Source organism: Sylvia atricapilla, chromosome W, assembly GCF_009819655.1.
Source record: "Sylvia atricapilla isolate bSylAtr1 chromosome W, bSylAtr1.pri, whole genome shotgun sequence".
In the NCBI taxonomy this organism is placed as follows: Eukaryota; Metazoa; Chordata; class Aves; order Passeriformes; family Sylviidae; genus Sylvia; species Sylvia atricapilla.
Window position 1 is genome coordinate 882,729 of NC_089173.1, and position 14,868 is coordinate 897,596.

General features: G+C 45.6%; 1 protein-coding gene across 5 annotated transcripts in view; it reads right to left on the minus strand.

Annotated features, from left to right (window-relative positions):
• Positions 1-14,868, minus strand: part of LOC136373333 (muscleblind-like protein 3) — a 120,805-nt gene that overhangs the window by 20,329 nt on the left and 85,608 nt on the right. For all 5 annotated transcript variants that reach the window (XR_010745631.1, XM_066338238.1, XM_066338237.1 and 2 more), the window contains one exon: positions 6,935-7,099. Coding sequence is in view for 4 of the 5 variants with exons in the window: in XM_066338235.1 (XP_066194332.1) it covers positions 6,935-7,099 (165 nt within the window). In the remaining variant the exon portion in view is untranslated. The remainder of the gene's footprint in view (positions 1-6,934; positions 7,100-14,868) is intronic.

A 14,868-nucleotide genomic window follows, 5' to 3' on the forward strand; every position in this document is an offset into this window, starting at 1 on the left:
CAAGGCGCCAAAGCAGATGCTCAGTTTAAAGTCTGGGACTAGCCCCTATAGCCAGGGAGTTTGTGAGGTTTTAAAGTACAAGATCCAAAGTATTCTTGGGAATGAAACCAATTTCAGCTGATGAAAAACCCCACCTGCCCCCGCTGAAGATGAGAGCATGCATGGCAGCACTCCTGCTCTTGCAGCAGGGGCTCAAGCACCCCCCAGGGAAAGCAGTCTGAAACTTGCAACCATTTTTATTTTCCCTCCTGTCACCTGCTCCACTGTGAACTCTGGGTTCCAGTTAAAGCTGCTCACATTAGCAGGTGTCTATGATATCATCCTTGGGAGCTACAGCCTCTACTTGGCAATAAATACAAGTGTGCTTACACAATGGCCTGGGGCATTTTTTGCCATACGCATAATTCCCTCCTTTCTTTTGTTTTGGTACTTCTAGTCCTGTGAACTTCTAAAAGAAATCACATATGGACAGTGTGTTTCTCAACAGCATCTTCATCTTGGTACTTTCATACTTTGCTTGTTGTGATGTGGAAGTAGTTAAACCACAGTAACTGCAGCCAACTATCCTAACCCAGCTTTAGCTCAACAGTGCCCCTTCCTAAGGTCAGTGACAGCAAGCAGCTCCTGAGCTGATGGGAAAGGGAATCACTGACAAAATACATACATCCTGTTTTCTCCTCCTCAGTGAGGAGACACAGCTTCCTGCATCAGTGGTGCTAGATGCTTTAAGTGTAGCAGAACCAAATAATTCTCTTTCTGGGAGGGATTTCCAATTTTCCTTCTTGTGAGCCTTAGTCAAGCACTGCTTCAGTTGTTGGGAGACTTCAGCCACTAAAGCCAGAGATCCCCCAATCCACAGCCCTTTATGAAATAATTTTCTTCTCTCTTTCAATTCTCTGGCTCCCAGACATTTTACACCTTTTGCTGCTAAAAAAAAGCTCTTTAGAATTTTCAAAGCTGTGACTCCCTGAACACTTTAGTGAGAAGGCAGCATCCACTAGATTGTTTTCTTTTGTGCGAGTACCAGTAATTACAGTGGTATCTGCTGAGCTTCTGTCACCATTTGCACCATAAATGCTATTTTAAGGAGCTTTTTCCACCTGGCCAGTCTGCACAGGTTATAGTGGGGCCTGACATGTTGTCAGCATTTGTTTTATGTACCCATAGTAGCCCAAACCTTGCAGTACATGTGGCTTGCACAAATGTGTGGGCAAACCTACCCTATGTTTTTCAGCATTTAATACAGCAGAAGTATTCTGACTGAGCAGGTGTGGCACAAACATTGCTCCAAAATGCCAGGAGATCCTTTAAAGCAAGATTCTCCTCCTTGGGTCCAAACACAGCCAGCAGCCAGGCCAAGGACCTCGCTGGTTTCTGAGACAAAGGGAAGATGTTCCTCCCACTGCTGAAGGAGGGATTTGTGCAGACTGGGGATACTGGGGGCTTGCAACACCTCACACGGAGTGAATTCACCTGAAAAATTCACTATGATATACCAGCCTCTTCACCAAAGAGTGAAAGGGGTCCACTACAAAGGTGGAAGCAGGACCTCCTCCCTGAAACACAATCCCCAACTCCCTCAAAAGCAGTCCCTCTTCTCACTGGGAGCAATCAGCAAGGGCTAATAGATCTAAACCCAAGCTGAAGCAAGTGGAGAAAATATGTGCATGAGGAACAACTGAGTAGTACGATCCACTTGCAATCCTGGAGACCTGCAGAGTGATGCTTGTAGGAGCAGGATGAGTATTGCTGCTGCTGTTTGCTCACTCCTTTCCATGCCCTGACATCTGCTGCCGCGTTCCCAAGGTTTCACAGGCACTCCTTCTGCCCGCCTGCATCATTTGCCTGCTTCCCTTATTGGAAGTGACAGTAGTGCTCCACACCCTGCCCGCAGGCTGGGGCTGACTCTCGAAGCCAAGTGGTTGCGAAGCCAGGGAACAAGCAGACCTCACTCAACATATTAAACCTACAAGAGCTGGGGTTTTAAGTCTGGAGTGCTCGAAGCACTCTGAGAACTGCGCCTTTGTGAGCTGGCACCAGGGAGCTCTGTATTTATTGTGGCTGATGAGGGGAAAAGATTGGCTGTGCTCACTGCCAGATCCAGCTGCCTGTCTTGGATTGGGAAATCCAGTCTGGCTCATTCATCAGTACCAGTAATAGTGATGCTGCCAGCCAATTCTTTCCTCTACGTCTGTGCAGGTCCCCCCATGTCCTCAGGGAATGTGAGCAAATTTCCTCCTTGCAGCCAGAATGCAAATGTAATTTTTACTCCAAACAGCCCATCCTCAACATGCCTCCTGTCCACCTCTTGTGACAGCTGTGCTGCTTTTGGCTGGGATACAGTTAATTTTCTCCACAGTAGATGGTGTACGGCTGTGGTTTTGATTTGTACTGGAAACAGTGTAGAGAATTCAGGGATGTTTTTGTTGTTTCTGAGCAGTGTCAAGGGCTTTTCTGCCTCTCACCACACCCAACCAGTGAGTTGACTATGGGGGGCAGCACAAGGAGTTGGGAGGGGACAGAGGACAGCTGACTCCAACTGACCCAAGGGATACCCCAGACCGAATGGCATCATGTTCCTGACATAAAGCTGTGGGAGGAAGAGGAAGAGAGGAACAGGAGACCCTACAGAGCAATATTATGGCTGTACACTAAAAAACCAAACTCTCAACTTAATTGCTGGCGTGCTCTAGGGCAAAACAGAGAGATTGAAAGTATCAACACTTACTCCTGCTGCCCCTCCTAAAGCTCTTGCTAATTCAGGAAATACAGTGACAGGTTTCCTTGCAAATTAACTTTTATAAATCATAGCATAGAGACACCACCAGTAAATACTGTGCAGAGGGAAACAGGTTACAGTGCAGCAGCAAAGGGTTCAGGCTGGTAGCAGCTCACAAGACTGGTTTACTGAGTATTAAAATGCTTGTAAGAATAGTAATGATTTTAAAAAGCTGAAATGGCTGTTGTGAGAACACATCTCGGAGGAGGGTTGCCAAGTACTTTGACAGCTCCTTGCAGACCTCAAGCATGGAAGCTGTTGGGTTGAAGGTGTGAGCAGAGAGAGGGAACCGTCCCAGGGAGGGACATTTATCACCACTGGTGATGACAGAACCTGGAACAGCTGATTTTGTTAACAATCTAGAAGTTGCATTTGATTTGACTAGCAGAAATTGTGCTAAAGCTAGAGAAGAAACACAGAGTGGGTGTGAAGAGGAAGGCAGAGGAGCGGTTGGTGTTTTGTCAAACACAAGCACTCTCAGCCAGGAAGTGTTGATTCTGAGTTACCTCAGACCCTAAAAAAGGGAAAGCCTGAAAATGAGAGGCCCACTGTAAATACAGAGGTGTTGATAGCCTGAAGGAAGGGAGACAGGTCACTGCTAAGCAGCTATATATGGAAAGCACACAAAAAACAATGGCAGCTTACAGTCTGGTGATAGAAACTGAAGATAAAGATTGCGTACTGACAAGATTGAAAACCTTGATATTAAAAACATAATTGATGCTGTCAGGAAACCCAAAAATCTGTGTTCCCCTCCAATATAACTGCATGGGACTGGCTGGCTGCAAAACCGCCCTCCAACATGAAGACTGAGCATGCTGGAGTGAATCCAATGGGGCAAAGCATCCAGCTACCTACCACCACAGATGCTCATTTCCCCAAGCAGACTGCAAAGATATACTCCTAGCTCAAAGGATCTCTCATTTGTGGGCTTCTGTAGTGTAAAAGACAGGTGTTAACACCCCATAGCAGTGTCTCTTGGCAGATACCAGCTCCAGAGTGGAGCAGGATATGTGTGTTTATTCATTCCTAGTGCCTTTGACTAGAGGCTGAGATATAAAACAGGGTTTTGCTGCATGGAACAAATGCCTGTGAAAAGCATCTGTTGAAATTGGCTCCAGCACTTGCTCCAAGCATCAATGACCAAGCAAGTTGCTCACCCTTTGCTTTAACCCCTCCATCAGCACCAAGGAGTGGCAACAGGATTCTGCTGCTCCAGGAGGGGACAAAGGGCTTGGTTAAAGTCTGGGCTGTCTTCAGCGACATGGGTGACTCATAACTATCAAGATAGTCCTGTCTACAAAGACCTTGACATGAAGAAAAGATGAAGAGCTTGAAAAGAAAGAGAGGAAATAGCTTCCCTAGGCAGCAGTAGAGGCAGCTGCAGGGCAGGAGGGTGGCAGGTGTGTCACCACTGCCATGCTCCATCAAGAGCTTGTTCAGGCACTAATAGAGAAGCACCGGGCAAACCAATGCACTGCTCCACCACATCACTTGGACCCTGAGCTGCAGCACCTCCATGGTCAGCTCCAAAAGTCTGTCCCACACTGCTGCAAAGGGATAAAGCAGTATGGAGAGGGTGGGGACTAGGCCCAAGGTGCAGCACTTTTTGGGTGGTCTTGCACTGACACACACAGGACGCGAAGTGACCATATCTGAGAAACCAGATATAACATTTACCAAAGTAGCTCTTCCTTTCAATGACAGAGCCCAGCTCATAGACAGACACCATTTCAGGAAGCCTGGAGAAAAGCTGCTGTGTCAAGCGCTGGTTTGGTTTGGATTTGGCGGGGGGGGGGGGGGGGTGTTGTTGGTGGTGGTTTGGTTTTTTTTTAAAAAAACTCTGTGGCTTTTCTGGTGAAACAGCACTTTAAAATGTTTAAGCATTCAGTTATTGTTTGGAGCTATTAAGCAAGCTGTTTCAAATCTCATCTCTGGCAAGCATCCCAATTAAGCAGCATCCTGTTGATCAGCTTTCTGACCACATGGGATTTGTTCTGCTGCTGCATCAGATACAATACTTTCTGCTTTGATGAATTTCATGTTTATCCAGGAGGCCCCACCCTTCTCATTTAGAGAGAAAAAAATTTTCAAAGCTAGCTTCCACTAACAGCATCTTCGAGAAAGCAAAGGCAATTGAAAGAGCAATCTCGTTTGTCCTGAAATTGGTGTGGAGCAAGTTGGGCTGCAAGAATCAGACCAAGAGCTTGTTTAGTCTGAGTAAAGTGTGGGGAAGCACAAAGGGAGCAGTCACTACAGAAAAAAAAAAAATTTTTCTTCTTTGCCCATGTCTCCCTCATGACACAATTTAGAAATCAAGGGCCTTTCTCATAAGATAAGGTTACCGCTGAAATGAGAGCACTAACCAGACAAACCAACACATTCAGTCTCAGAGGCAATTTAAAATGTAGGAATAAAATTTAAGAGCATACTGGACCTACAAGATTGCAAAGTGGGAAGATGGGAACTTTCCAAAGAGGAAATCCCAAAGATGCTTTGAATAGCCAGCCAAAGAGCATACAACCTGAATTCCCCACAGAGGAAAACTTCAAATAGGAAGGGTTTGCTTTTGGTACAGGGCTTGGAAACCAATGCCATTTTTTTGTGAGAATTCAGGATTTCCTTCTGATGTGGACATACTTTCAAGCTCCACAAAAAAGAGGTGCAAGAGTACAGCAGATAAGAGTCTAAGGCACAGTACAACTAAAGACCTTTTCTGTGGACAATTTTATCTTCTGTCTCACCTTTCCATCTTCAAGATGGGAAGAATAAACAGCATTTTCCTAGCTTATAGGGCAGGGCCAAGATAAAACAGACACACAGGATGATCAGAGTGATGGCAAACATGGAAAAGCCCCCAAAACACAGGAAGAATATGCCAGAATGAGGAGATGGCCCAGTCTGGTGGCAGACCATCATCATGAAGGGACACTGGCGAGCTTTCCCTGCTGAAACAGGGAAACCTCCATCACAAGCTCTTACACCAAACATCACAACAGCCTCCAAGGTGGAGGAATCCTTCACTGTTCTCTGGTGAGAATAAACCAGAAACATCTGAGCTTTTCAAAGCTGGGGTGACAGATGCTGTGTCCCACATGGGCAGAGAGGCCAGGCACTGTAGGTGGGACACCAAGAGGCCAAGTTCAGGCTGGTTTACAGACTTGACACCTTCAGGCTAGAAGAGCTTGTCCGAAGGATCTGGCCTGTCCTCCTGTGTGGCATAGTACAAGGAGCCTCACCCAACTACAGCACACTAAGTGTACATTGTCCCAGGAAAGATACTCAGCCCCAGCTTTAAACTGAGAACTCCTAATTAAATCTCAGTACAGCTTATTCACATCAGCATTGAAGAGCTGCTTCAAGACCTCTGACAGTTCTTAAAATATACAGTGACAGACTAAAACTCAGCTGAAAAATGTCATCCCCTCCCAGATACACCAACCAGCAGACAAAAGCCATCCTCTCCCTGGCGTAACTAGGGTTCTCCAGCCTGAAATCTGTTTTAACTGACAAGCAAAAGCAGGGACAGGCAGTGAAGGCTTCTCTGAACTACCTGCTATGCAAACAACTATCTCCCACAGGCTTCCCTTTCTACCTGAAGAGAAACAAATCATTCCTGCTCTTACTCTAAATCAGTATTACTGTGAAAAAACAAGTGACTGGGCAGTGACATTAGCACAACTCTCTGCTGGGACAACTGCAGTGAAATGGGTCTCACTCCCAGACATTAAAAAGGATTAAAGTCTAGGTAGGATTCATCTTCCCCAGTTTTAGTCCAACAGTGCAACACATCTAGTCCAAGGGAGTCAGCATCATCTCAGTGCAAAACAACTATCCAAAACAGGATCCACTGGAATTGAGCCACTCAGAACTTCTGGGATGTACATCAATCAACTGGTCAAATAAGCACCTGGTGGTAAGACCCTTCTACTTGAAGCGCTGAATCTCATGGCTCCTCAGTTATCAGAGAAAAAGAGAGACACAGCTTGCAAGGAGATGCAAAGGTAGCATCAGACACCCCTCTGGAAGATTCTGCCCAGTTCTGTGCAGCACAGACAATGGCCTGAGCTCAGGTACAGGACTGGGACCTCCGTGAACAAACAGGGGAGGAACAAGGAGCAGGGTGAACCCAGTGGATCCAAGGCTGTAACTCACAATTGGCTGTAGCTGCGCGCCTGGTAGCATGAACTGCATCTGCTGAGCAAACATGGCTGCGGCCGTCTTCTGCTGGATCAGGTTGTTGCGTCCATTTATCTCAAGTTGTGTTTTTAAATGTGGGGGAGGGTGGAGATATTTGCAGTTCTCTCGGGTACACCGGCCCTAAAAAACATAATGGAACAGCATTTCGGTGATTGTAACACCCAGGGCAGCCAGAGAAATTTAATTAAGGATTGTTTGGGTTACTGGAACAACACAATCATTGAGGCGGAGGCGGCTTGGTAGCTACTGTGCCTCTTTTGTGATTTTTCAACAGTAGGTGAAGAGAAGAGCAACATGACTTCTCCTGCAGTAACACTAACTGAATATTATCAAGCTAAACCAAAAAGTCACGCTTTCTGATGTTAAAATGATTGTTATAAGAAAAAGCCCTAAACAGTCTAACACAAACACCAATACTTTCAGAAGCTAGTGGCAACAATTCCAGAAATAACAACAAAAATTCCTTGTTTCCTAGCTTGGGTTGCTTTTCACCTTCCCAACACCAGACCACTTAATTTGCCCTGACAACCAGGCAGCAAGAAACAAAACTGTCTCCACCACTTCCCCAGCTGCACTGGATAAAAACTTTAAGAGGACAGCTCTGTAAGGCAGCACTTCTGATCCACAACATGCAGGTACCCTGAGATGCCGAGAACTGGCAGTCACAGGAGGAAGAACTGAAACGATTTTCCCCCTTCATGCTTTTATTTGTCAAAAGTGATGTGTGTTGCATCACTGACTCCTTCCCCCCTGCAATAAACATAAACACTGGCCATGCCAGTGGCTCCTAAAAAGCAAGAGATCACTGATGTTATCCTTGCAAATCAACTGAGATCATCACTTTAAAAACATATATAAACTGTGCCTTACTTTAATAGCGTTTGCAAGTAGACATAAGAAGATAAATATCAATACATCACTAAATAAAAAAGCTAGTAACAAATGTTGTCAATAAGATGAAATAGTTCTTGAAAGATAAGGATTTTTCTCTCCCCCCTTTCTTTTTTAATTTCTTCCTCAAGAAACAAGAGGCATACAGAAAACATGAAATACTTAATATAACTTTATGCAAAAATTGTGATTTTTTTTTTTTTAGGAACAAATTCTTTTGAGTTATTCAAACTCTATTAAAATAAGACCAGACCTGGAGGCCACAGAGCTATTCCATGACAGATAATTAATAACAGTTCCTGCAGCCAGCAAAAGCACAGGACCATCAATTTACCCAGCCTGTTCCAGGCACAGTCGTAAAGGGCTGGACAAGGAGTTCTCAGTCTCAGTGGAATTAAATTTGCTTTCCAAAAGGGAAAGATGACCCCATGTCATGGATTAACACAGTTTGGTTTTTAGTTAGAGGAGTATTGCTCTGTAAGGACCTGTCAATTTCCTGTGGAAGGGACAGGCACCTATCAGAGGCTAATTTTTAGATACTGACATATTGTTTAACCACTGAGGAAGCTGAACGCAACTTTGGGAATACCTATATGAAGTCCTGATAGTGTCGAGCCAGCCCTTTTCCCTTCTGGCTTGCCAACAGGTAACAACCGGACCCCCTGGGGCCGCTCCCCCCTGCTGGGGCGGGGGGCGGCCCTGGCCTGGCCGTGCTTCTGGGCCCCTATCGGCTGCCAGCAGGGGAGTGAGAGGCTGCAGTTTAACTACCTCCTCCTCCCTCCGGCCAAGAGTGATGTTTGCCGAGCTCCTGATAGCAGCGCTGGGCTCAGCTGGGCTGGCCCCGCTCCGCTGCAGACCCCTCCTGGAGCCTGCATGCTTCTGCCGCCGGCCAGGCCGGGCCCACCCCATGAGACTGGGGGTGGGCAGGAGGTCCTCCTCTTCCTTCAGTGACTCCCAGGCAGAGAGGAAAAGGAGAGGGGAAAAGCCCAGCAGCTTTGAGATCCTTTGGTCTGAGAGGCTGCCGCCCAGCAGAGATCATGTAACTACTGCAGGCCCTGGGCAAGATATTAACTTTTTTTCTTGGCACAGATGAAACTTCCAAAGTTTTAACTCTTCTTTAAGTGAGAGAAACAGCTAAAATAGAGACATGTAAGGGGACAATATGATAATATCAAAGTCAGTGAAAGAACAGTGACTCCTTAGGTAGAAGAGATGACAAGTTGCCTTAATCCTAGGCTGAAAATCTCTTAAAAGTTGTAGTAATAGAGTGTAATATGAATATGCTAGAATATTCCTTTAAATCATAAACAATATGAATTGGGAAAAATTATTGTTTCGATTTGTGGATGTAAGCAAAGGTATTTGTAATTGATTAAGTAAATATTGAATTAGTAGCTGTGATCTTGTGATCCTATGAGATGTTTGAACAAAGAGAGATAAGAAGTCTTTTGCGCCAGTAAAGAAGTGAAAAGAGATCTCTGTCCCATGAGATGAAGAAATCTTTTGCATTTAAACTGTTTATTTTTAAAATGACACCTCATTATGCATGAGTTTACAGCCCATGTGTACTTCCGGGAAAGACTACATGATATGAGAAGTCCACAACTGCAAAAGTTCCCAGGCGCCTGCTTTTGTGAGAGTTAAGCGTCATAAGTAGACTGATCCTTCTTGTAGGAACTTACCACAACAAATCAAGACAGACTTCTTTCTCTAAAAAAGACTGAATAAAAAACTATTTTATAAGTAGTACTGACCTAGAGTTCTAAGTTTTGTCTCTTTATATTATTTGTGAGAAAGTGAACATTGGTAGGAAAAGAAAAAAAGTTTTTTGAAAGTTTCATTTTGATTCTAGTTTTCTTCTTTTAGTGTGTGTTAATAAATCTATCTTTGTACCCTTTAAGTTTGGGCCTGTTTTGCTTTTCTCCTAATCCTATCTCACAGCGGAAAAGACACTCAAACCTTTACACTAAATTTGGCAAACAGAAACAGGTGAACGTGAAACCATTACACCCCATGTACCTGCCCCTGTTAGCAGGATCACATGCAGCAGAGCTGTAACCCCATACAGGTCCACAAGGATACAGCTGTTACATACCACTCACCCAAGGCTCAAGTAGGAACCTCCTGGGATCAGCCTCTGATGCATCCAGGATACTCCCATGGGGATTCTTTAAGGCTTTTGCAAACATACAGGTGGAACCATTAGACAGTCCAAGTACCACTGCAAAAAGTCAACATCATGACCCACTGCAGGGGCTGGTTTTGAATCCCCAGCATGCCAGGTCACTGTAGAGCAGCCTGAGATTTCCAAGCTTCATACTGCCTCCCTTCCTGGTGGGGATAACAGCATCACTGGGGAGAGAGCTGCAGAGCTTGACTGCAGCTTAAAAGGGGCTGTTTGACACGTGTCATGGGAACAGCCTGTCTTCCCCTACAATGTTTGAGAAGGAGCAACATTCCCTCCAAAGACAACTGTCTTGAAAGTCTGCTGGTTTATGAAACAAGATTCTCTCACAGGGAGGAAAGAGTTTTCCTTCCTACAGCTGACCTAAAACACGGTCATCTCTGCCATGCCTGGATTGACCTTCCAAACTCTCCTTAAAGGCTCATCTATATGTCTGGCTTTCAACTCCCCACAACCCTGAGCACTAAAGTGCTACTGGCATGGAATGAAATGTCCAACCCCATGATGCTCTAGCTTTCTCCTGGCAAACTCATCCTGGGTTTGCTATCTGCAGCATCACATGGAAGGGACTCTGGGAGCAGAGCCCAAGCACTGCACACAGCACAACACTGCACAAACCAACCATTTGGGATCAAGAGCACATAATGGCCACAAGCCTTATCCATGCTCTGATATTTAGGAATGGACTACAAGAGGAAGAAATGTAGATCAGTGGGATTGGCCAATACCATTGGGATTACACGCTGAGGTTTTGTATTCAAACTCTGCTCAGTTGAAGCAGGGCTCTTTAAGGACCTAATCTCCGTGTGACTGTCCCCAGCACCAGCCATGCCCCTGTGGATAACAGGGACTTAGGGAAGGGACTTAGGGAAGCACTGTCATGACAGCTGCAGTCTCAGGCACATGAGCTGCAATGCCACCATGTTGGTGCTACCCTGGCCACCTTTGAACCCCCAGATACTCTACACTTTCCCAAATGCCCCTCTGTTTAAGAGTTGTCTCCTCTCACTGTGCACCCAGAGCTGATCACAGCACCCAGAGTTCATAAGGCAAAGAAGAAGTAATGAGACAGAGTTAAAGCACCATGTTTCAGGCTATTGGCTTAAATCCCCATCAGAACCTGGTGTGGGTACTGCTGGGCAGAGATGTGGACATCACTTGTGCAACTCAACTGGATTCCAACACTCCTATCTGTAGTGGTTGTTTTGGATCTTTTTCTGACACCAGTGTAGGAGAACAGCTGAAAGTTAGTGCTGTGTTAATGCAGAGTATGGTCAGAGGCAAGATAAAACTTGGAGACCACGCACCAGTCACCTAGGCAATGCATTGTGATACCATATCCATGCTGGAGTTATAGCTAAACTGCTCCTGGCTCCCATTCCCAAAAATCAGCAGAATTTGCCTCACTTGTTAATGGTGCTCTGTGCACCTACCTCAGCAAGGGGTGGGGGCCAGCAGCACACCTGCAGCAGTTATGCTGGACTGGGTGGTGGGTCTTTCTCTTCACTGTGCAGCCAGACTAATACACAAAGTAGCTTGTTTTAAACATTCACATTCCACTGCTGCAAGAGGAAAACTTCCCAGAGCACAGGCTGCCACCTTCCAAACAAGGTCAGACACTGACCTCCTCCCCCATTGCCAATGACCTTATGCCAATGACTGATCATGGTTCTAATAATATCCCGCATTGTAAGCGGGCCATCCACCATAACAATTCACTACAAACTTGGGGAATTGCTTGATTTGAGTATGCTCATGTCCCAGCGAACTAATTGTGCCCTCTCAGGAATATGCTTCTTCCTCACAGCTTTAAGCTAAATGTTGCAGAAAGGCACCTCCAGGTCTCAGCTTTCCAGCTTGGAGCTGAGGCACACAGAGAACAGCATCAAGCCATTCCCAGGTGCTGGCTTCAGACAGAGGAGGTAAAAACACAGAGTTAGTGGTTAATAATCCCTCACTCCAGCATCCGGCTCCTCTGACAGTGGGGACATCAAGTAACCATGTCACTGAAATCCTAAACCAAGGCCAAACACTAAACACTTCAGAGAGCCAGATGCAAAACCCAGGGCTCCCAAGATATCATTACCTTTGTGCCATGTACTTTCAACCATGTGAATAGCAGAAAGATTTTGCTATCCTAACACATTAGCTATGGTTAAGCTGAATATTTTCACTGCCATTACAGAACAGGAAGCTTTCCTAACAGGCAGATAAGCTTACAGAACCAAGCAAGTTTGATAGCTATTTCTTTGGAAGGAGCCAGGGTTTGAAATGCTTACTCAGTTAGGACACTTGTCAAAAACACCCAGAGTCTTGCTACTACAGCAGCTCAGCTACACTCAGCCTTCAAAGACATTTTTTTTGTACTGCTCCTGTGAGGTCAAAAACTGCAATTAGGCACAGAGACCAACATTACACTACTTTGAAGCAGTTTGCACCATCACAAGGCTCTAAAAGGTGGTTTTCCAAATCCTTGGCCTTTCCTCTAATCAAAAGACTGTCTGTCCTAGGGTGACTTTATGATGCTTGTAACCCCAATCGTCTGTTCTGTGTGTGCTGTGGGTTGTGTTCTGTGCCTTTAAGACTGGTTCCGAGAGTGAAGCAGGGAAAGAAGAAGCGCGCAGTTTGTTTTGAGAAAACAGTGTTCACTCCTCCACATTTTTTTTCTTGAGACGGTGTCCTGGGGTGACTATGATGCCTCTGTACCCAAATCGTCTGTTCTGTGGGTGCTGTAGGTTGTGTTCTGTAGCTTTCAGAGTGGTTCTGAGGGTGAGCAGGGAAGAAGATGCACGCAGTTTGTTTTGAAAAGTGTTCACTCCTCCACATTCCTTTTTTTCCTTCTTCCTCGGGACTGTGTGGTCGTCGGATACACGGACAGTTGCCAGGGAGAGGGTTTTTTTCCTTTTAGTTAGTTTAGCTAGCTGAGGCAAAGAAGCTTCCTGGACTGTTTGGGTTTGTTTTGGTTTTTTTTTTTCTTTTTCTTGGGATAGTTTAAATCTGCTCTGGACTGAAAACCCAGAGAAGGACTGGGATCTGGCACCCGTGGCCCACCGGGGCCTGAACCTCGACATTTTCCAGCACCGAAGGGACTGGGACTGATAAGAGACTGAGAGAGAGCCGAGCTAACTCCTGGCAAGAACTTCCTCAGTTTTGCCATCTCTCTTCAGAGCAGCGAGAGGTTTTATTGTTTAATTTTTATTTTTTTTTCATTCCTCATGCTCGTGGGCATTTTGTTTGTTAAATAAATAGTTTTTTCCACTTTTCTCTGAGGAAATCATTTCCCGGACCGGCTGGGGGTAGGGCTGTTTGGGTTTGCTCCCCAGAGGGACCCCATTCAGAGGTTTCCTCCCAAATTTACCCTAAACCAGGACAGACGGTGTTATTCGGCTGAGGCACAGACAGCACTGATACAGAAATCTTTTTTGCTTTTAGTTAGTATAGCTAGCTGAGGCAGAGAAGTTCCCTGGACTGTTTTGTTTTTATTTTTCCTTTTTCTTGAGATTGTTTAAACCTGCTCTGGACTGAAAAACCCAGAGGAGCAGTGTGGAGCTCGCACCTGCAACCCACCAGGGCCTGGACCTCCAGAGGGATGAATAAGGGACTGACCAAGTCAAGCTACACCCACGGCAAGGACTTACTCAATTTGCCATCTCACTCCAGAACGGAAGGTTTTAGTGTTTCATATTATTCATTCTTTAAGCTTGTGGGCACTTTGTTTGTTAAATAAATAGTTATTTCCACTTTTCTCCGAGGAAGTTCTTTTTCCCAGACCTGCTGGGGGGGAGGGACCGTTTGGGTTTGCTTCCCAGAGGAACCCCATTTGGAGGTTTCCTCCCAAATTTGCCCTAAACCAGAACACTGTCATCAGACATGGCACAAGGACTATATGGGGTGAGGAAGGGGGTCAGTGCCTGGGGCCCTGCTGTTTTATAAACAGCAATAAAACAGTATTAATAAGCCAGAAGTAAAACTGTGCCTGTATGGGGCAAAATTCACCTAAGGTCTTCAAAGCATTTATTTTAATACCAGCAAAACAGTATTTAGAGGGGTAGAATTTTAAAGAGTTCAGCTCCTCACTTGGAAATCTAACCACTTATTGAAATGCTCTGTGGGAGATGTCAGGCGATGGCTCTCCAAAAAGCCTGGCACATCTTGTTTATATTTGTTTTAAAGCTTCCAAGCAGCTCAATTACATAAAAGCATGTTACTGCACTCTCCTTCAGAAGGGTGAACCATGTGGCAGAAAGCTATTGTCAGCTAAGGGATTACATCAAACTGATGCTATGCCACTGAAGAAATCCACCAACTCCACATGCTCATTTAGGCATCTTTCACCATCTTCCTCCCAGCTCATTTTGCTGGCCTAATGCAATCAGGAGCATGAGAAGTCCCCAGGTAGCTTCACTGACACTGCAGCAAGACAGGACATCACAGTCAAGCATCCTCTTTGCCCCAGACTCTGTCCAGGCATAGAGACTTGTAGGTTTGGTGCTTCTATTTCAATCCCAGTGTTAGCTACTGCTACACATCAGGGCTGGAAAACGTAATGCTTGAACTTCCCTAGAAGAATTTGACAATGCCACATTTTGCAACATGGTACCATTTGAGGTGCCAGAGCTCACTGTACACACACATAACCCCTTTTGTGCTCCCTTGGGCAACTTCTGACTCACAGCAAGCAGGGGTAAATGCAAGCACAGCCACTTGCTATCCAGGCCCAACACCTTATCTCCCTCCTCCCTGTGCAGAGGAAGACCCTGGGGCTCACAGAGGATCCCCCTGCAGTTCTGCTGGGTCATAGGCATGGAGTTTG